Raw genomic sequence first — 20,889 nt, forward strand, 5'->3', positions numbered from 1 at the left:
CAACCCGCTACTTCACCGGTGCACTCTCGTTTGTTTGCCACACCACCACATGTGTTACGAGGCCTTCCTTTACTCTTAATGTTTGTGGGGCAGAACTTCCTTAGCTCTGGATCTGTGCTGTGGGATTTGGGGGCCCCTTGCCATGTATGGCTACTGAGCACTTTGAATGTGGTTAGTCCAAAACAAGATGTGCTGAGGGTATAAACTACATAACAGATTTCTATAGGAACATAATAGGAAGCACATTTGTAATTTTAAACTTTATAGTAGCCACATTTAAAAAAGTAAATGAAACAGGTGAACTTAATTTTAAGAATATATTTAATCTAACTCAATCTATTCAAAATATTATTTCACTGTGTCACCAATATAAAGGTGTTAATGAGGGAAGGGAAACTGACGGATGGGGTAATTTATCACTTACAAGTAGAACTACGACCACATCACATTTCTGCAGTGAAGTCTCACCACACAGCCTAGCGTAGGGTGCTTGGCCACGGGCATGTGCTCTGTTTCTGTAGCTTCATATTCATTTTACTAGAGCACAACTTATATGAGCAAAACCTCTGATCCTTCATTCTACCCATTCATGATCAGGAATTATGTAGAAGTATGGCAAAACAAAAATGTGTGTAGCTACACAAGACAAGAGAAGCAGGAAGGGCAGTTGTCAGAAGCTCTCTGTCCCTGGATGGATGCTTCCACCATATCCCATCCTTGCCATTGTGTAAGCAAATAAGACCCATGTGTAGCACTTTCTGTTCCCAATACTTTAGGACTCCTGGTGAATGCATCATGTGGCCTTCCATCCAGATCTGTGGGGGTGGCGGGTGCATACCACAGAGGAATCTGAGTTTATCTCAAAGCAACCGTAGGGCCACCGGCAATAGAAATTTCAGGGCCAGAGCAGTAAATGCCCACCTCCCGCCAGAATGGCTTCTTTGACCACATGGAAGAAACAGCGAAGCGCACCTGTGCCATTTTCACATTGCACGGAAGGTACGTTGCTAGGAATCTTATCGTTTTCATTATTTTCCAGTTAACTTACATGCCCTTGTTTGTTTGGAGACAAATGGACCACTGGATCCTGCCGCATTAATCTCCCACTGGGGCTCTCTCGGAAAGCAGGCAGTACCTTTGATACTGCGGGGAGATGGCACGTCGGCTCTGGAATACAGCACAGGACGTTATGGGGCAGGCGCTACACAGGCACGAGCACATGTTGACAAATGAAGACGGCTTGCCATTGCATCTCTCAGGTCACTGACCAGCAAACTCTGAATTTCAGCGATAAGCTTGTTGAGAGTTTACACAATAGACAGCATGTCAGAAACTAAGTGGCTGATGGGTGAAGCTTGCAGCTGGTGACAGTGTGTCACGTCATACACAGTAGCAGAGCCAAGTACCACCAAACCAAAGGCCATGGACAACGCGGCAAAGTTAGGAATCAACTTTTGGTTTTGGGGGAAAGTAGAGACTATATGGATTCAATTTATGAAATTTGTTCATTGCCAAGTGTGGCTAACCTAGCTCGGTCTACATTACCTAGACAGGCACGGATGCAATCACGTGTTACTTACCAGGACACTTTGGAAATATTTTACCTGTATATTCATGCTGCTCGAGGACAAAAGAATTGAAATCCTGAGGTCCTCTATAACTGTAAGCTAAGCACAACAGAAAAGACACACAGCAACTAGTTTACTTAAGACAATTGCTTCCTTTTGGACTCCAAGCCGGCGTTCAAGGTGGGGTTCCAAAGGTAAAAGGTGAGCGATTTAGCTTCTTTAACACACTGATAGCTAAGAGCAACAGGTCTGGACTTCTGCGACACCATTCCTGAATGTAAAGGACAGGGCAACATCCTCTTTTACTCTGACTCTTGACCACCTCCGGAAGCAGAGGCAGAAAAATGAAATCCACCGAGATGGGTGAGCCAATCACGCTCAAGCTCTCACTTCCACCAGGGCACCAGTGTGTCACACGTGAGGTACAGAGACAGGTGGGTCTGGCTACCAGATAAAAGTCCCCTCAGCATTTTCACTCAGTGACCTGAGAGTCATTAGAGAATTGCTCTTACAAATTGAGTGTATCAAGGTCGGCCCCTGATACATGCAATGTACAGTGCTCTGAGTAATGAGAACAAGGCAATTATTTTTCTTGGTTTCTCCCTAGCATGGCTTAGACCAACCAAGCCCCAGATTCCGTCTGATGTTCCAGTTAGAGAAAGCAAGGTTATTCCTCTGGAAAGGTAGAATTTAAAAAATTAGAAAAAAAATTATTTTAACATTTTATTTGAAGCCATCGATTTTGGATGGAAAGGCCACCAGTTGGTGAAAAGGTTTCTCTGGCAGGTTCTGGGGTATCTTACTTTAAAAAAAAAAAAAAAAAAAAAAGCAAGCAAGCAGGCAAGCAAAAAGGCATATCTTACTAAAAGGATGAACAATTATATTAAAAAGACTCATTGATACTAATTTCCGAGCCTCATCTATGAAGAGTGGGATGCCACCAAATGAGAGTAGGTGCAAAGCAAAAAAGACTGGAGGGAGGTTTATGTGAAACAATGAATGTGGGTCTAGGACGAACCTTGTAATTACCCTTTCCAGTCCCAAGATACCTTTGTGACTTCACATAAGTGGGAAGTGGGGCTCTGAACGCTGCACAAAGACCTTGCTCGCAGCTCTGCTTGAAGGCCGCACTAGGAGCCAAAAAAAGCTGCTAAAAGTCATGTTGAAGAAGGGATCCTTTTCACATGTGGCGTTACCATCTCAACAGTATCAAAACATATGGAATTAAAAACATTCCGTCAAGAGCAGAACAGCAGATCGGAAAATGCTCAGGTTTTCTGCGTTGGGGGTAGGTGCCGTGAGAGTGGGTAATGACAGATGGCTCCGGTAACAAGGCATGTCTCACTGATGTGACTGGAACAAAGCAGATCTTCCAAACCTGAGAATTACATTTCTTTTCCTCACTTCCTGGCTTAGCTAAATCCGTCTCCACTCCTTTCTACATTTGTGCTTATTGGTACATTTACAGGGGAAGAGTCATTAGAACAGAGCAAAACAATATATTTGCAAAAAAGAAAAAAAAATAAAGATGGGTCTTTGCCTTAAAAGTTATCTTTTTTGGCCCTGAAGTTTCCTTCTTTTTACCCCCCACTGGTGGTAATGCTACTAGAGCTAGGATAAAGGGGAAAAAAAATAAAAACCCACCCCACGGTCCAGACTCGAGTCCCAGATAGATGAACAAGGTTGACACTAAATCCCTGAGGCTACTGTTTTGAGACTTGGTCTTGCTTCATGGCAAAGTTTTATGGTATCAATGAGGGTTACGGTGTCACTGTGGAACAGCTCCACGTAGCGAGAGAAAGGCTGTGCCAGAAATCCCAGTGGAGGCTCACCAGTGCGAATCCTCCCCATCCAGCTGTTTTTTACTGCTAGGACCTGTCCACAGCTGACAGCTTAATAGCAGAGCCAGGGGGGAACAGCCCAGGCGGGAGAAGCGAGATGTTAAGCACGCTCCAGATGGGACCCAACAGCAACTGCATCTCCTTCCCACTTTGTACTTCTGTTTTGTTTTTTTAAACTTGACATTAAGAATACCAACAAATCTCCAGGGCACTGAGAGTAGGCAGCCACCACCCAACTAACAAGGGCTGAGGGAGATACTCAGGACACAAGGGGCTTGGCAGTGTGGCATTTTAATCTCGGTGACAAAACTAATTCCTATGGCCTTTCTATGTCTAAATGGGGCGGGGGGGGGGTCACTTAGAATTCTTTGACTTTTCTCTCAGGTCTTATTTGCTGCCCTCACTCATACATAATTGAACTTAATCCTTAATCCTCCACATGTATTAACCACATGTATTAACCGAGGCTGTATTCTATCATAGAATGCGGTCATGAGGTCAAGAGGTGGCCAACTTGCTGCTTGTAGGAATTAGTTACTTACCCATTTGGTCAGCAATGCTGTCCTCGCTTCTTTGCCAGCTGGGTGTGGATTTCCCGCTGCCGCCAATATCTGACTGGGTGTTCTGCCTGTCGATGGAGGCGGGTGACCTGCGGCTGACTCCAAACCTGTGGCGATTGCCCCCAAACAAAGGCAAAGACGACATCAGGGACCTCCAGCCAGAAGGGGAAGATGGGCCTCAGGAAAATGAGCAACACTCTAATGAAGGCCCTCGCCTACCCATGCTTGCGCTCGTGTGCTCGGATGCCGAAACTGTGTGAGTCATGGTGAACACACGTCTGTTCAAGAACAGGGTATCTGTTCAGTACATACTCTGTAGACAAGGGCCAGGGACATTAGCCTTGAGCTAACCCAATAAATATAGAATAAGAAAACCCCAATGTTCCAGCCCACATGTAGCCAAGCTCAGATTCTCGTTCGTGGGCAAAGGAAAGATTTCACCATCTTCATGTTCCATGTGTGTCTTCTGACTGGAACACATTAGGGGTTTCTCTTAACTCAGTAATCTGCTAAATCACTAAGTCACTCAGGTTCGGGGCCAATATTTTCCAAATGTGTGCTCCAAGGTCTGAAAGACAAAGATTGCTAACATTTACGTTACAGAGTGACCACTTTCAAGATGTCTAAATTTTAAATTGCCTTTGGGAATGGCAATTTGGAAGTAGGAAACTGGCATACATAAAGGCAAGTGGCTATTTCTGGAAAGAACTGTTAGTTATTTAATGAGCCAGTTTTATTTTACCCTGGGTAGAATAATAATATATGCCTAATTATAAAGCATATGCCTTGATTAGCAATATCAGCTGGTAAATATTGAGTGATCCCAGGAGAAAGGGCCAGAGTGAAAAATTCAAAGACTCATGTGGACACTTACACGTTTGTGTGTGGTTACTAACGAACTTATGAGTAATCAATGTGATAAAAGATCAACAGAGCCCAACTGATTGAGGCTTATGACAGGTGTCCTATTTGCTAGGGACTGATAAATGCTTGGGGAGGCCCAGCAAGTGGTGCACTGGAAAGAGCGGGAGATGAGGAGGCCTGGAGTCAAGTTCCAGCCCCCCCCCGCCCCCCCCGCCCCCCCCCAAGTCACTTGAATTTTATCTCCATGCCTTTATTTGTAAAATGGCAATTCTATCTTATGGATGGGGAGAAAAATCTATACAAAAGCATTTGCAAAGGAGAGAAGGCTGTTAACATGAACCTTGTACTCTAACATTTCCCTAAATTACTTCTGCACAATGACAATTGCTTACAAATTCAATCACAAACCTTCCTAAAGGAAGTTACCTCTCTTATGTTAAACAAGAAAACTGACTTGTGAAAATTTCAGTGAAAGGTGCTGTTTAAGAAACAAAACAGTGGTTCCTGCAGACTGTGTGTGGATTTCAGTTCTGCCTTTCCTGTAAGTTGATCCAAACATCTGGAAGAAAATGACTAAAACTGTTTGCATCTTTGTACGTATTTATTAATTGATGCAATGATGCTGATTTTCATTAACAATGACAACAAAAACGGGTGGTGGGGTAAGTCTCTAATTATGAAATTTGCCATTTCCTCCCTAGGTAGGGTCCTTGTTTAGCTCAAGAACAGTCAATATCCTCCAACTGGCCCTATGATTTTATGATTTTATTTCAAATTTGCAATAAATGAAGACTTTTAAAAAAAGGCACAGATATAAAAGTTAGACATGGGTTCAGTCTTGCTTCTCCTTTCTGGTAGCAATGGAAACCAAAGACAACTTTTAAAACCTCTGGATTTAAAGCTGAGTGCTTTTCTGGCTGTCTGGTTTTAAAAAAGCGATAAAGCAAGGCTGTCCTTCAATCCTGCCTTGAGAAGCAGGTACCATTTGGCTGACACGAGGCATGTTCAGGGACCAGGGACTCTCTAACTCATGAGCCAGCCCACGGCTGCAGAGCAGGCTCATGGCCTTTCCTCATCACAGGTTGGAAACTTCTCTACAACTTTCCTTTCTTGATCTCAGTGGTCCTCAGGGACAAGCTTCGACCCTCATGGCAGAGTGCTAGAAGGAAGCTACAGTGGCCTGTCTCTGTCTCACCTTTGGGCTGTGGGCCCTCCACTATGCTTCTGGACTCGATCTCCAAGCTTCTCATTCACTCAGCCCATCCCTGCCTCTGGCCATTGACTCCACAGCCCTCAAGCATGTAGTCCGAAGACAAATCTCCAAGGAGAGTAGAACAAACCCTTTGTCTTTTTCACAGTGTTGCTTTCTACTTATCTCTTGTTGCCATCCTAAACTTGCGCAGGTACCTTCCCCCAACCTGTGTGGAACGGGCATTATCAGTCACCCTGCTAAATTTCATCTCTCAACCCATCTGGATAGTCTCAGAATCCTGCACTGGGGGCACAAAGGCAGATACCGGGCCCCTTAAAGCAGAGGGAGGACTAGGAATGAGCAGATTACACATGTGGATGACAACCGTGTCCTGCTCTGATCTACTGGTATTACCCCACGCTTCTGAGCTTCTTACAGCTGAGCAGGACTGAGTCTGCCATGGACCCCATACAGTCCTGCCCCACCATCAATGGTATATACCTACATGTACGGGGCTATGCTGTAGAGTAGAGGAGATCATCTTTCTCTTGATAAGGGTAACTTTAGAATCCAGCCTGGCCCATGGGACAAGCACGGGAGTCAGACTGTGCGCCGTCTCCTCTATCACTGGTACAGGCAAAAATGCCCAGGCTCTAGAGAACACTGGATCATTACCTTCTTATCAAAGAGCAGTCCAGGTGAAAAAAGATGTTACACATCTTTGGTCAACATCTATGTTGATATAGATACACATCTATGGTCAACAATTACCGGGTAACCTCACAAATAATGGAAAAACCCTCAATATCACCTACGGTAGGGCTGGCATTACAGATCAGGTTGAATAATTAAAAACATTGCAGGATGGGCACGGGAACTGTGTTGGTAACATTCACCAAGACACTCAGATTTCGGCTTACATTTCTGGTACACGTTTCGAGGGTACACGTATCAGGGTCACAAGAAAACAGTGCTCTTGCTGCTGTTAGCTTAGTCTTATTGCTGTACCAACACTGAAGATGCAGTGAATTCTTATTTTTGAAGTCAAACCAGGCCCATTTAAAATCTACTAATTAAAACAACAAATAATTAGTTGGGCCCATGGTAGGGTATGATAGTAATACTTAAATCATACAACCTTTTAACTCATGATAAGAGCTAACTTTTTTTTCTCATTGTCACTAAAGTAATTAAAAGAGACATGTGCATTTTAGATATGCTACTAGGGGAGTCCCCAGGTGACACTGAGATGGCAGAGGGAGTGGTGGTTTATTACCTACTTCCTGTTAACATAAATATTGAGCAACAACACTAAATGGTTGTAAAAACCAACAAAATGCTATAACAAAATACCCATTATGAAGGTATTCTTAGTAAATATGACTATTTTATAACATGATAAAATCTCAAGAAAGTAACCAAATCATTGTGCATTTGTTAAAAATATATATATAGGGAAAACTCAATAGAAACATGTTTTTATAAATGCCTCACATTTGATTTTCAAATAGTTCCAAGTTCTCTACCACCTTTCCCAGAGAGATGGCCCAGCAGGATGTCTTCGATGGTTCCTTTACTCTTCCTCTGGGCAAAGGGGGCATGTGTGTGTCATGTAACGTTTTGCTGCTAATTATGTCCCAGCTTCAGACATTCCGGCGGTCGTGGTGGTATTTTTCTCTTTAGTAGCCACTAAAATCATGTATGCTCAGCCTTTTATTTTTAAGTCTTGTCAGAAGCAAACAGTTAACCTTTGGGTGTTTGGTGTTTTCCAAAAAGGAATTAAAGAAAGAAAGAAAGAAAGAATGAGAGAAAGAAAGAAAGAAAGAGCAAAACTCTCAAGCTGAAGTCACAGAAGACTTTGAAAGTGTGAGAAAAGTAATTTTAAGCTTTGGCTAGGATGATTATTTCCCCTGCTTCAACGGCAACACCAACACAAACTCTAGCCAGTACTATGGAGTTTGCTTCGGAGGAAGAAACAAAACCTGCACTATGCAACTACTATCCCATGAAACTAGACAATGCATACAATTGGAGACATGAACGTAACCTGATTTCTCTGCCATGGAGCCCTTGGAGGCCAGAGAATGATGAACTTCCTGAGAAATGGTTTGACCAGACATTAAAACATGTATAGAGTTCTATCTGGGGTATTAACCACATTTTCCCTCTTGCTCCTTTGTAGAGTGATCAAAGCTTGTCTGAATTACAGAAGAAAGACAGTGCCGTCAATGGGCGCCACACCTACCCTTCGGGCATGGACTTCTGCCTGTAAGTGCCTCCACCAGAGCCAGTCTCGCTGGATGAAGACAGGTTGCTAGGGGAGTTACGGCAGGGCTGGGACCTTGCCAGAGCCATGGAGGAGACCGTCACGTAGATGTCTGAACCGGGAGACAGCCTGTGAGCGCAAACCAAAAATATGAAGTCAATCCAAGGGAAAGCCCCAAGGCGGTGCATGATGGATAATATCATATAAACACGACAAAGAAAGCCACTTCGCGGAGGTAGTGAAAATGAAGCCAGCTGGAAGCCTACAAAAGAAACTTCCCTATAAAATGACTCCCTCAGGGAATAGCTGGAGAATGGCCTTGAAGGGGATGTGGTTGGGGGAAGTCAAAAAATAATGGTGGGGGGGACATGTATGCTTCCCAAAGCTGCCAAAATTCAGTGGAGTGAATTCCTAGTATGGCAGTGCAAAGGGTAATGGAACCCCAGTGACACTGACACAGCAATTAATTCCAATTTCTCACACTGGTTCTTCCAGAGTGTGACCACAGTGAGACTAGTGCACTCTTCGTATGTGTCTTTGTTTTCCAATTTTCTTACTCAAAGTGTGGAATGAATATTCAGATTATGCTATTTAGTATTTATAAATGGGGTTGATTATAGAGCATCACCATCTAAAAACCCCCATAAAAAAAATGCCTGGAGTGTCAGTTACTGAATTTAATTGGCACTAGTGAATTTATGTAAGAGTGTGGTAGAGGCGTGCCCCAGATTCCTCACTCTGCTGACGGGCGCTGGGGACAGACACCGGAGCTCTGTCATCGGGACTGACCGTGTCCTTTACCTCCTCTCCTCTAGTGGATGACAGCGTAACCCCGGGGACATCAGTAGGTGACATGGCCATGTGAATGGACGGGAAGTCCATCTCACTATGGAGATTTTAGTTCGGAGGTGAAAGCTGGCTGCACCACCAGCTCTGTAGCAGGCAAGCCATTTCCACGGGACAGCTGAGGCAGCGGGATCAAAGTCACTGGTTCGGTAAGCTGGGACCCCTGACTGTGAATCCGCTGCTCTTTGCTAAGCCACTGCTGTCCCCCAGAGAAGGACAACTCTTCTCCGCTTCCAGGGATAGCTTGCAGCAGGTCTGCACAGGTGTTTTCGCAGGAAAAGATATCTTCTACTCAAACCCAAGTTCAGCAGCCTGGGACAGACCCTGATTCGCTGAACTAGTGCATTTTCTAACAGCGCGACTATGTGCCTTCTGAAGCAGGACAGGATGCGGTTCGGGTGCCAGAAGGTGACACAAGGGATAACAGAATCACAAGAGGCTTTTCTAACAGAACAACAACAGGGGTGGATGCTGAGAGCATGACTCCCGAACCCATCTGTTCCAAAGACTTGAGAATCCAGATTTCTCTGTTCCGCGACAAGCCCAGCCTCTCCCACTGTCTCCTGGAAGTCCCTACCCAACACCCTGACCCGCAGCTCGAATTAAACCTCATCCAACCCAAGGTTTTGCCATTCCCCCAAACCGTCCCTCCTGCATGTGTTATCTTGAGCTGACCCCCTGGAACTGTCCTCCTCCCTCCCCCTTTCTTCATCTTCCACTCCAACTGCTCTACGTTCAACTCTTAATGAGTGAGTGTGTCAGGCAGCCTGGGGGCTGGTCCTGACAACGCGAAGACTAAGGCGGTGACTGGTCTTCAGCCTGCTGACTGTCCTCCGCCTGGCCTGGAGCAGCACGGCTCTGTTCTAACTGGTCTTCTGACTTCTAGGCTCTGTGCACCCCACTCCTCCCACCCCCACCAGGCCGAGCCATGGGACTAGCACTATGCTCTGCACGCCTTCCCGTTGCTTCAGAGAAGAGGACCGAATCCCCAGCCCCTTCTTCCAGGCCTTGGACCATCCTGTCTAAGCCCTTCCTTCTCTCTGTGCTCTTTGCCGCCTCCGCGCACCCTACATCCTGGACACGTTCGGGGCGCCCCTGTTCTCAGACACAGCTACCACGTGCATACTTTTACTCATCTCGTCCTCTCTGCCTCTCGTCTCCCTTTCTGACATAAAATCCTTTTTCTCTGAGACCTAATTCCAACATCAGGTCCACGAATGCCTAATCAGAACTTCCTGGGGGGCCCCCACCGTTTGCTTTCTGTGTCGCTGTCGCACATCCATCGGAAAGGTTAGTCTTATGTGTGTCTATCTTCCCAACCAGACTCGCTCCTTAAGGGGCAGCTCTGAGCTTTATTCCCCTTTACATTTCTGGTGGCTTCAAACACGTCTGCTGAATGAAGGAGGCCCCTATCGGCAGTGCAGAAAATGAAGAACAGAAGGCGGGTTCAGGACCAGGGCCCTTAGTGACCTCAGAAGCCCCAGCCAGGGGTTCACAGCCATGGTGGGTCTACATCAGCTGGAAAACAGTCAGTCACTAATAATAAAATGCCCAAACTGGCGACTATTATTACTAATGACTAAAAAGCAATTAGAACAGCTTCAAAGTTAATGATCCTCCTTAAATGTGAGAAAAAAGGATGGTGGAATGACCCCAGACACTCTTGAGCATATCCTGGCTCTGACGTGCAGTGGCAAGAGAACCTCCTGACGATGGCTCCTCTAGGCATTGCCCAGTGTGGCGAATAAGGACACCAAGGATGCCAGGTCTTGGGGGAATGGGATCAGAAGCTGGGACAAGAGGCCGAGTTCCTAAGCTCCCCTGGTCATTATCAGCGATCTTGTTCTTGCTACGCAGACTCACAGAAAGACTAGTTCCACGGCTGGTGCTCTCAGGAGGATACCGGCTCGGCAGAGGGTAGGTGTGGGGCAGCCTCAGTGGGGTCAGGGACTAGCAGGGCCCTGGAACACTGGCTCACGCCTACTTTGGGTAACATGTTTTGGTAAAGAGAGATCAAGAGACTTAGCTGGGTACCATAAAACTGACCTCCCTTTATTCTTTCCCATTAAGACATATCCCAGATTTCTCACTATTTACTCTGAAATAATCAGAAAGGGGCTGGAGCGGAGGAGGAACAGGAGAAGGAAGTTTCAAAGAGGACTAGGTAGGGTTTAAGGAGCAGTGTGGATCCCAAGGGCACAAGGTATCATACTGCTTTCTGCCTTAAGAATTTGGCTTTTATAGGCTTGTACCACAGACAGACTTCAGATGGAGCTGCGTTTGTGGGTACTTTGTGTTTCTGCCGCATAGAGGAGGAGGCATTACAGAAAGATGAAAACAAAGGAGACACAGTGTGAGCATGGTCACCTGGTCAGGGCCGCTGCAACATCTGGGGGACCTGTGACCCTCCAACTCTCTTCAGGCTGAACCAGTCATGCCAGTGAATTAAACTACAGTAAATATTCAGATGTGTTTCCGAAAGGAAGTGACAACAGACTCCGTAGGAAAAGTCAGATGCAACTTTTACATTTGTATTTAGAGCTTGCTCTGCTTACTCTGCTCTCCAAAACGTACATTAATTTAACATATCTCATGCTAGTTCTCAACCTCAGCTCTTTTATTTGGCAAATGTATCAGAAAATTCTACTTGGTTACTGGAGTTATCCCAAAGTGAAAAAATAGCATTTCCAGAAGGCCAGCATTCACTCCCATCCCTCTTCTGCATTTATATAACTCAATAGTGGCTTTGTTTTCTGTCTGTTCACACACATAGAACACACAAACAGAAACCGATGGAATGCCATCCAAATGTTTTTACGACGCTAGATGCGTATGTATGGTGGGCAAAGGAATTTTCAGAATTAGTTCTTATTCTGATGACTTACTATTCTTTTCTAACAGTCCGAAATGAATACCATCACAATTACTGTCTGAGAACAGCCCTCGTTCAGTGACTGGGGGGGGGCGCTGCCTGCTGGGCAGTCCACTTCTGCCAGAGAGAGCCTGGGGCTGGCTGTGACTCAAGCTGGGCCACGTGCTGTCCCACCACTTGGAAAAGGGGGACCCCCAAACTGGCTCACAGAGGAAGCCAGCACGCTGACCTTTTGGCTCTCTCCACCCCCACCATCCCCTGTATTTGAAAGCACCACTGAAGTCAGTGTAAGATAAGGGCTTCTCTTCTCTTTTGAGAGAAACTGAGATCTTTCTACTGTCTTAGTCTCAACAAGCCTCTGACTTCTGGACATTAATGCCAAGTAGGTTTAGAGGACTCACACTAAAACATCCTTCAGCGGCTGTGAGACTTTTCAATTCTGTGGAATGTAAGAATTTCCAGGAATGTTCCGGTCACTGTGAGGAAATGTCTAAACCTTTTAGTGTTAATTTTGGTAGATTCTTTTCCCAACTTTTTTTTTTTTTAAATTTAGCCAAGAAATAACTAAATGTTTTTAAAAGCAACTGAAATTAAATGTTCTCTGGAGGTCCCTATGACTTCCCTCTGCAGAAACAAAACACCAGGGCTTTCTGATCCCATGAAAAATGCAGCAACTGAAAAAGTCATGATCGTCAGCCAGCTAGACAATACCTCCAGAGTCCACAAGATTCTGCTTAAGACCAGCTTTTCATTTATATGCAATGCATTTCACTGCAATGGAAACAGAATTGAATGGAATGGACATTAAGGAAGAGATGGTCCAAGATCAGAATCAGTCCCTCATTTTCCAGAAGCATTCTTACACCAGGGCAAAGGGAAAAGAGACTTACCCACAAAACTCAGATTTCTAATAAAGTAAAACTCTTGCACTCCATCATGCCCTTCCCATAAATCAACTCACAGGTCTATACACACAGTATTAACATTAATAGAGTCTCATTAAATTGATCTCTTCAGATCATGACTGATTATAATTTATCAACTTGTGGATAAAGAATTCTTAGTATCCGAGTGGCTAATGATAAAACATTTTCCTGAGTAGTTACATATAGATTTAATTATGCCTCTCTGTCCTGCTTTGTACTCCAAAGTGACAGCACTGCCTAGATGTGTCCAAGGAGACGAGGCCCTCCGTAACCCAAGTGCAAACAGTGGAATGATGGTAAAAACAAGAGAGAGGGTTTCAAATAGCACCAATGACTGACAAATTAGATACTTGAGTCCATAATTAAGCACAGCACTTTACCACAACTTAGCAATTAAAATGCTATTCACCCAGAGAGCAGGACCAAGTTAAAATCTGTCTTCAGAAATGTAGATCAACCAGGATTCTTCCAGAATTTTGTAAAAAAAAAACAAAAAAGTCTTACAAATGATTCAATGTAATATAATTTGGGTGCTATCTCCAGACCAAAGTTTGAACAAGCTATTCTAATTCAAACCACTTGTCCCTCTGTCATTTCATCTCTTTCTACCGTGTTCTTTGTGAACCAGAGCTAGCCCCCTGGCTTTCTGAACAAGCAGTTCATATCAGCTGTTCAGAATGGATCATGAAAATCCTGTTCTGATGAGCCTCCTGCGACAAGGTCACTCTACAACAAGGGATAACTCCTTTACACAATTAGGAAAATACAGCAATCCATCACACTGAGATAAATGAATCATCACGTTGCAGCTGCTGGCACGCTGTTAGAAGTTCCCAGCCTGGCGTCCATCATGGGGGCCTCTTGACAAGAGTCAATTTTCTATCTAAGGGTGACTCGAAAGAACAGAAAATAAAAATGGATTGCTTGCAGGACCAGCCACATAATTCATGGGACTCAGTTGCAAAATGAAAACAAGGGTCCCCTTTGTTGAACAGTCCTGTAAACTGTCAAGACAGGGACAGCAGAGCACAGAACCCAGCACAGAGCCTCACGAGCGTGGGGCTCTGCGCACCTGCAGAGGCTGCACTGCGAAGCTGGCCCAGACTGCAGTGCATGCAATGGGGCCCCCAACACACAAACACGCGTGTACTCATCTGACAAGCTCATTTGTCTTGAGCTCTGGTCTATGTACGGTGCTAGATTTCGCTCCTGTAGCATGGCGCTGGAGGCTATGGCGGCTGATGGCTTTGATGCTAACCCCAGCTCCACCACCAGCCTGCTAGCACTCTATGCTAATTATCTCATCTCTTAATCCCTGGGCATCCGTGTTTGAAGAAAGAGGGGAACGGCAACCAAGGTCCTGGGCTGTTGGGTGAACTGAGAAAACTCACACAGGGGACTGTGAATAGAGCCTGGCACAGAGGATGAACTCAATACTACCGACTTAGAGTTTTTACATAAAACACAAATAAAATGTAAATGGCATGAGAGCGGAACACATAGGGTGTCAGGGGGCTCAGGCAGGTTAGAAGTCAACTCCTACTGTGAAAACTAGGCTTTATGAAGAAATGTATGTGGAATAGGTCTTGTAGGAAGCCAAGGATTTCCACAGAAGTCAGGAGTTGGGACACAGGGGAGTGCGGGTGTGTGTAGCCGCCCTGAGTTAGGTGAGAGCTCTATCCTTGCGGAAGACGGGCAGGGGCTGTGACTGGGAGGATGCGTGGGTCTTGCAGGGTGAGCCCCCTGTGGTGGGCCAAGGAAGCACAACCCTTCTCTGTCAGGTAACAGGGATGCACAGAAGCTTCTGGAGCAAAGCACTGGTATGGCCGGAGCTGACCTTAAACAGTCAAATCTGAGGGAGATACAGACAGGTGAGGATCCATTAGCCCACCACAAACACTAGCTTCTTCGATTAGTCTTACCCTCCACCAATACCCACAATCCTTCATGAAAAGAAGTCACAACCAAATCCTTCTGGGAGAAGCTAAGAGATTTTGTTTGGATTTGACATGCTAGAATTTTAAAGACTAAAAAACTAGACGAAATAAGTTCCTTCCCTGTCCCAGTTTACAAACAAGAATAAGGGAAGCAGAAGCTGAATGACGGCACGCCATGCTGGCCTCCGCTCAGAGCGGCTGCGCACTGGCAGCCCCCTCCAGCGGTCTCCGAGACCCCTAGTCCTCTCCTCACAGCTGCCCTAAGCTGGGAGAAAAAACCACCACCCCACAACCCACTTTCCTTTCCCACCGGACCCTACTAGTACCCAAGTCTGAACCACTTGCTGCCAGCCACGGTTCCAGGCTGCACTCCACATCTTCATCTCTACACCCCTACTTTTATTTTGGTGTATTTCATACACTATGATCATCTGTCCTTTTAAAAAATATAATGGGAAGCTGAGAGAGTCAAACAAAAAGTGGCAGATTGGGACACTCCAGGCTGTTTCACTTGGCTGGGCTCAGAGTCTCTCCAGAGTGGGGACTGTAGGGGCCAGTGAACTCCAGCACAGACCTGGAAGCAGGCCACAGGTACAGGAGTGAGCCCCTTCCCTATCAACCCTCCTTATGTGTTTGCACTGCGCTCCTTAAAATGAGCCTGCAGCTCCAGAGCCAGTGGCCCAGGGCTGTCTTTACATGGCCCGAAGCAGGGTCTCACGAGCCCTCTTGCGGTACGGCCACCACCAAGCACCCAGCACTCAGCCCAAATACACCCAACACGCAGAAATACACACTCTCGAGTGAGAGAGCACCTCAGCTCTTAAGACCAGCCCTAAGGACCCTCTCCCCATCTAATGATACATAGCAATTGGTCCTGCAAATAAAAAGGAAATTAAATCCACTTTTCTCAGCAAGTACTTTAACGACAGGCAGATCCCAAACGGCCACTCTATAACCATACTGGGTGATTCTCACAAGCGGAAGCTGACCTTGTACCGTTCATTATCCAGGACCCTGAACAAAAAGGCTTAGGGGAAAATTTCACACAGATGATTGTGGCAGTGGGTTTGGTGGCTCATATGTCTTCATTATAACTAATTTCTACAAGTATATGTGTATATATATATATATATATATATATATATATACTGTGCAATCAACAGATCTTAAAGAAAAATGTCAGTGGTTTCAAATATAAGGCAGCAGAATGTACTTTTTTCCCCCGTGAGTTATTTAAATTCTTGAGAAATGTATTCATGTAGCTGATGCGCCTTCATCAGGCAAAGGCCTAACTTCTCCACGGGGAGGAGGGTGACAGCAAGACATATGTTAGCTATGACTTCTAGAAAGGCCTCCCCATGGTGTGTGTGTGTGTGTGTGTGTGTGTGTGTGTGTGTGTGTGCATGCGCATGCGGGTGCACACATAGGGGCTGAGGTAGCCTCAGGGCCATCGTGGGCCTCTGTAGAGCCTCCCATAGGGTATGGCCAGGCCAGGACTCCTCAGGCAGTCCTATGGTTGCAGCCTCCCAGCGTTGGGTCGGAGGGTAAGACCTTGCTGCTGGGCACTCACAGGAGTACAGTTCCTTGTGACACACAGAGCAGCATGGTCACATGCCCCCTTACGGCTCTTCCCAGAACACAACTGCTTCATCAGATGCTCTTGAAGGTCATTCTAATTTGCATGGATGGGTTTGCCAGAATTTCCTATACTTCCTGCAAATGCACAGCTCATTAGGACTGCTCTCGGCACAGCAGGCCTCGTGAACTCATCCTCTGTCTCACCGAAGTGACCCGTGACACTGTCACTGAAGACAATACAACGTGCCTGTGAAAACACACTGACCTATCACACGCCTAGCCTGGATTAGGCTGCAGACGGATTCACCGGCCCAGGCTGGCCGAGCCACCACAGCCCAAAAATGCTCCAGTGGAACATGATCTGCTCCGCCCTCGCTCAATACCACCCACCCCCAACGAAGCTCTGTCTGGAAAAGCAGCGAAAAAAGGACAACAGTGACAAACAGCAACCACCATTTTCTGAGCCTCCCTATGTGGCAGGCCTGTTCTAAACCATACCTGTTCGTAACCATACCGCCTCAGTCAATCTTTGCATCAGCTCTGGGGCATGGGGCTAGTGCCCATTTGATGCGTGGTGCCCTGAAGTACAGCGGGGCGCAGGGAAACTCCCACTGTCATATCACTCCCAGCACTCACATGTGAACCAAGGCCTCTGCGCTCCTGGCACATGTGGGAGTTCTCCAGTGGCTCACGCTGCAACACTGGTGGACATGTTGGGGGAAGCCCGGTGGGGACATGTGTCTGGGCTGAGTGCATGACAGCTACTTCGAAGCACTTGGAGAGCCTGGGCTGGGGGCCTCGCTGGAGCACTCTGGTCTCATTCCCTGGGTCTGTCTGGAGTACATAAAGGAAAGGGAACAGGGGGTATGCGGAACTCCAGCACTGTGCCCGTTTCCTGAACACTTAAACAGGAAACATCACTGTACTATAATCTGAACGTGGGAGCCTGCATCCCACCTGACCCTAATCCTAGTGTGGATGCCACAGGATGCCAGCTCCTGTGCAGAGTTGGGGGAAAAGGAGCATTAAGAGCCTAGTGAGGGGCGCGGGTGGCCAGTAGGTTAAAGCCTCTGCCTTTGGCTCAGGTCATGATCTCAGGGTCCTGGGATCGAGTCCCACATCGGGCTCTCTGCTCAGCGGGGAGCCTGCTTCCCTTCCTCTCTCTGCCTACTTGTGATCTCTCTGTCGAATAAATAAATAAAATCTTAAAAAAAAAAAAAGAGCCCAGTGAATTTACATCAAATATGGTCCTCTGCTTTTCCTCCTCTTGGCCATAAATACAATACTGTAATTTGCTTTCCACTAAATGGAAAGGAAATTCAATCAAGAACAACTCACACTTCACTCTGAGACAGCTTTACTCGCAATATACTTTTAAAATAGGAGTATTTTAAATTAAGCCAGCAAAAATCAAGGAATTCTACCTAAATCTAGCTTTAATTCTATAGCTTTGTCAGACTACTGAATGCTTCAGTTCTACTGATCTTTTAATTTTTATAAAAATGAACTGATTTGCCAAATGCCCACTGAAGGATGAATGGATAAACAGAATGTGGTATCTACACGGAAAGGAAAATTATTCAGGTTCAGAAGGAAGTGTCATGGACTGAATATGTGTCCCCCGCCCGCCAACCCCTACCAAATGCATGGGCTGAAGCCCTAACCCCCATTGTAATGATATTAGGAAGGGAGCCTTTGGCGGAGGTGGTGACTGGTCATAGACAAGGTCATGAAAGCGTAGCCCCCGCAATGGTATCAGTACCCTTGTAAGGAGAAGAAGAGAAACCAAAGCTTCCTTCTTTGCCATGTGAGGGTATGGTGGGAAGGCTGCTGTCCACAGCTGGGGAGAGGGTCCTCATCAAAAACTGCAGCTGTGGGCACCTGACCTTGGCATTCCCAGCCCCCAGAGCCTCGAGAAATCAGTGTCTGCTATTTAAGCCACCTGGCCAATGGAGTTTTGCTACAGCAGCCTGCATTAACACAGGTCAGAATCTCCACACAGGTGAACCTCGAAGACACTATGTTACAGTGAAGCAACCAGTCCTGAAAGGATGAGTATTTTATAATTTCATTTATATAAGAAACAGAAGTCACAGAGACAGAAAATAGAATGGTGGTCACTAAGGGTGGGGAGGGGGACAGGGAGGGATGGGAAAGAACTGTTTAACGGGGACAGTCTCCGTTCTGCCAGGCTGAAGAGGTTCTGGAGATGGGACAGTGGGAGGCTGCCACAACAGTGAATGCTTCCAGAGCCACAGGACTCTACATGTAAAAACTGCCAACGTGGTACATTTCAGGTCACATATATTACACCACAATAAAGAAGAGCAAAAAAATGACAAAAAATGTAAAAGTAAAAAAAAGTACTTTCTCCTGAATTGATTTATTTCTGTTCCTACTATTTCTTTAAGTAAGTTCTTTTGTTTATTGGTTTAATTACTAAATAAAGTTTTAAAAAATTGATTGTGGGCCCATGACAATGCCAGAATTTATAATTAATCCTTGGGATATAATGATGAATAAGACAGGCTAAAACTGGCAATATCCCCAAGTAAGACTACAATTAAATTTACAGCTGACCCTTCAACAATGCGAGCATTAGAGGTGCCGACCCCTAAAGCACGTGAAAATCCATGTATAACTTTAGGCACCCCCAAAACTTTACTAAGAGCTGCCTCATGACCCAGAGCCTTACTGGTAACAGCTGATTAACACATGTGTTCTATGCTGTATATATTATACACGATATTCTTGCAGTAAAGTAAGCAGAGAAAGGAAAATGTTAGTAAAGAAAATACATTCACAGCACTGCGCTGTGAAAAAAACCCACACCCAAGTGGACACATGCAGTCCGAACCCATGTTGTTCAAGGGTCCGCTGGAACTGGTTCTGGGAAGGACCAGTTGTTAAGCTGCAGAAACAGGGAGCGGAAGGGCAGTCCGAGCAGGGCCACTCACATCAAGGCATCAAGGAGAGAAAACCCAGCCACAGAGTCCTTCACAGCCCAGAGCCTGGGCTGGCAGGTGGAAGGTGCAAGCCAGCTGAGCCAGGGCTCCCAGGCAGACGGACGGCAGAAGGCTGCGATGAGGGGCGCCTCCACTTCTATCAGCCTGCGCGTCCCCCAAGTCTGCAACGTGGTTTGGGCCAGAACAGTCCTAGGGTGACCTGACACGCCTGTGATGATGACTGGGGAAGCTTGAAAACCAAGAGCTCAGAGAAGTTTGGGACTCCTACCTGGATGGGCGTGGGATGGAGCACAGGGTGGAGAGGAAGGTGATTAGGAATCCTAGCCCTGCCCTGGATACCTGTGGCCCTGGCACAGCCATTCACCGTGCCTGGTGACATGTGAGAAACAGGACGGAATGGACGAGCAGGGGCGCGGCTACAGGCCTTGGCTGCAGGCCTCCCGGGCTTGTGAGGAGACACGGGCGTGACCTTCAAGGGCAGATTCAGCTCGTCCTCAGGCAAATGGATATGAACAGTGAAAAGGAGGTCAAGGCACAGCTACACCACTGAGGAACTGCCCGCACGCTGGGGATGGGGTGGAGGTCAATGAGCCCGCCGTGAGGCACTGCACGCCACGGGAGGAAAGAGTCTTGGAGGACACACAGTTTGGGGGAGCAATGAGACAGGTGCAAAGAGCTGACCAAAAAAAAAAAAAAAAAAGAAACAAAATAAACAAACAAAAAACCAGGGGCAAAGTTTTGGAAGACAGAGAAAAGGAGTCTGAAAGCGGGAGCAGCGAATGGTGCCGGATGAACTGAAGACCGCCGCATCCGGGGGCCAGAGCTCTAGAAACACAGAGGGCAGGGATGTAGATGGAGCGACAGTGACACTCTCAAGTTCTAGGGTTTCAAGGTCCTCAACTCAAGACAAACAACTACGAGCCAGGGAGACGGCACTTGGAACATGCAAGTCCTAAACCGTCTAACCACCACTGAGGGATCAAATGGGCGCTTGCCTTATGTCAAAGCAGAAAGTAACAGTGAAGACTGGCGTGGGACTGCTGAAATAAATTCAGCATCTCCTTAAGGACACAGACTGAGCAGGCACATGACCATCATGCCCTTTGTGGGGGGCTGGTGTCTGCTGAAGGGGCACGGAGGCTCCACGCAGCCAGCCTTAACCTCCCAAGTGGGGAAGGACTCCCCCCAGCTGCTCAGAGCTAAAAGCAGGGGATGCAGGGAACAGTGGCATCCAGGCACGACTTAAAAGTACCAAAGCTGGTTAAGTTCCAACACCAAATATTTGCATAAAGGCTGGTGATGCTTCAACTAAAAAAAAAAGGAAAGGAAAATTCCTTATGCTAAGATGCCTGTTGTTTGGCAAAGCTCCTGAAATACATTAACACGCATCAGGGCTTTATGACTGGTCCCACACTAGGTTTAAGCACAGTAATGCAGTAAGTTCAATGTGCAACGGTAGATATTTCAGTTCCA

General features: G+C 46.3%; 1 protein-coding gene across 4 annotated transcripts in view; it reads right to left on the minus strand.

Annotated features, from left to right (window-relative positions):
* Positions 1-20,889, minus strand: part of SIPA1L1 (signal induced proliferation associated 1 like 1) — a 136,881-nt gene that overhangs the window by 41,343 nt on the left and 74,649 nt on the right. For 2 of the 4 annotated variants that reach the window (XM_032345063.1, XM_032345064.1), the window contains exons 10-13: positions 8,271-8,420; positions 3,952-4,076; positions 1,605-1,667; positions 1,049-1,167 (exon numbers count right to left, since the gene is read on the minus strand). In XM_032345063.1, coding sequence (XP_032200954.1) covers positions 1,049-1,167; positions 1,605-1,667; positions 3,952-4,076; positions 8,271-8,420 — 457 coding nt within the window. The remainder of the gene's footprint in view (positions 1-1,048; positions 1,168-1,604; positions 1,668-3,951; positions 4,077-8,270; positions 8,421-20,889) is intronic. The other 2 variants (XM_032345067.1, XM_032345066.1) reach the window with 1 other exon arrangement.

Source organism: Mustela erminea, chromosome 5 (assembly GCF_009829155.1).
Source record: "Mustela erminea isolate mMusErm1 chromosome 5, mMusErm1.Pri, whole genome shotgun sequence".
NCBI classification, from domain to species: Eukaryota; Metazoa; Chordata; class Mammalia; order Carnivora; family Mustelidae; genus Mustela; species Mustela erminea.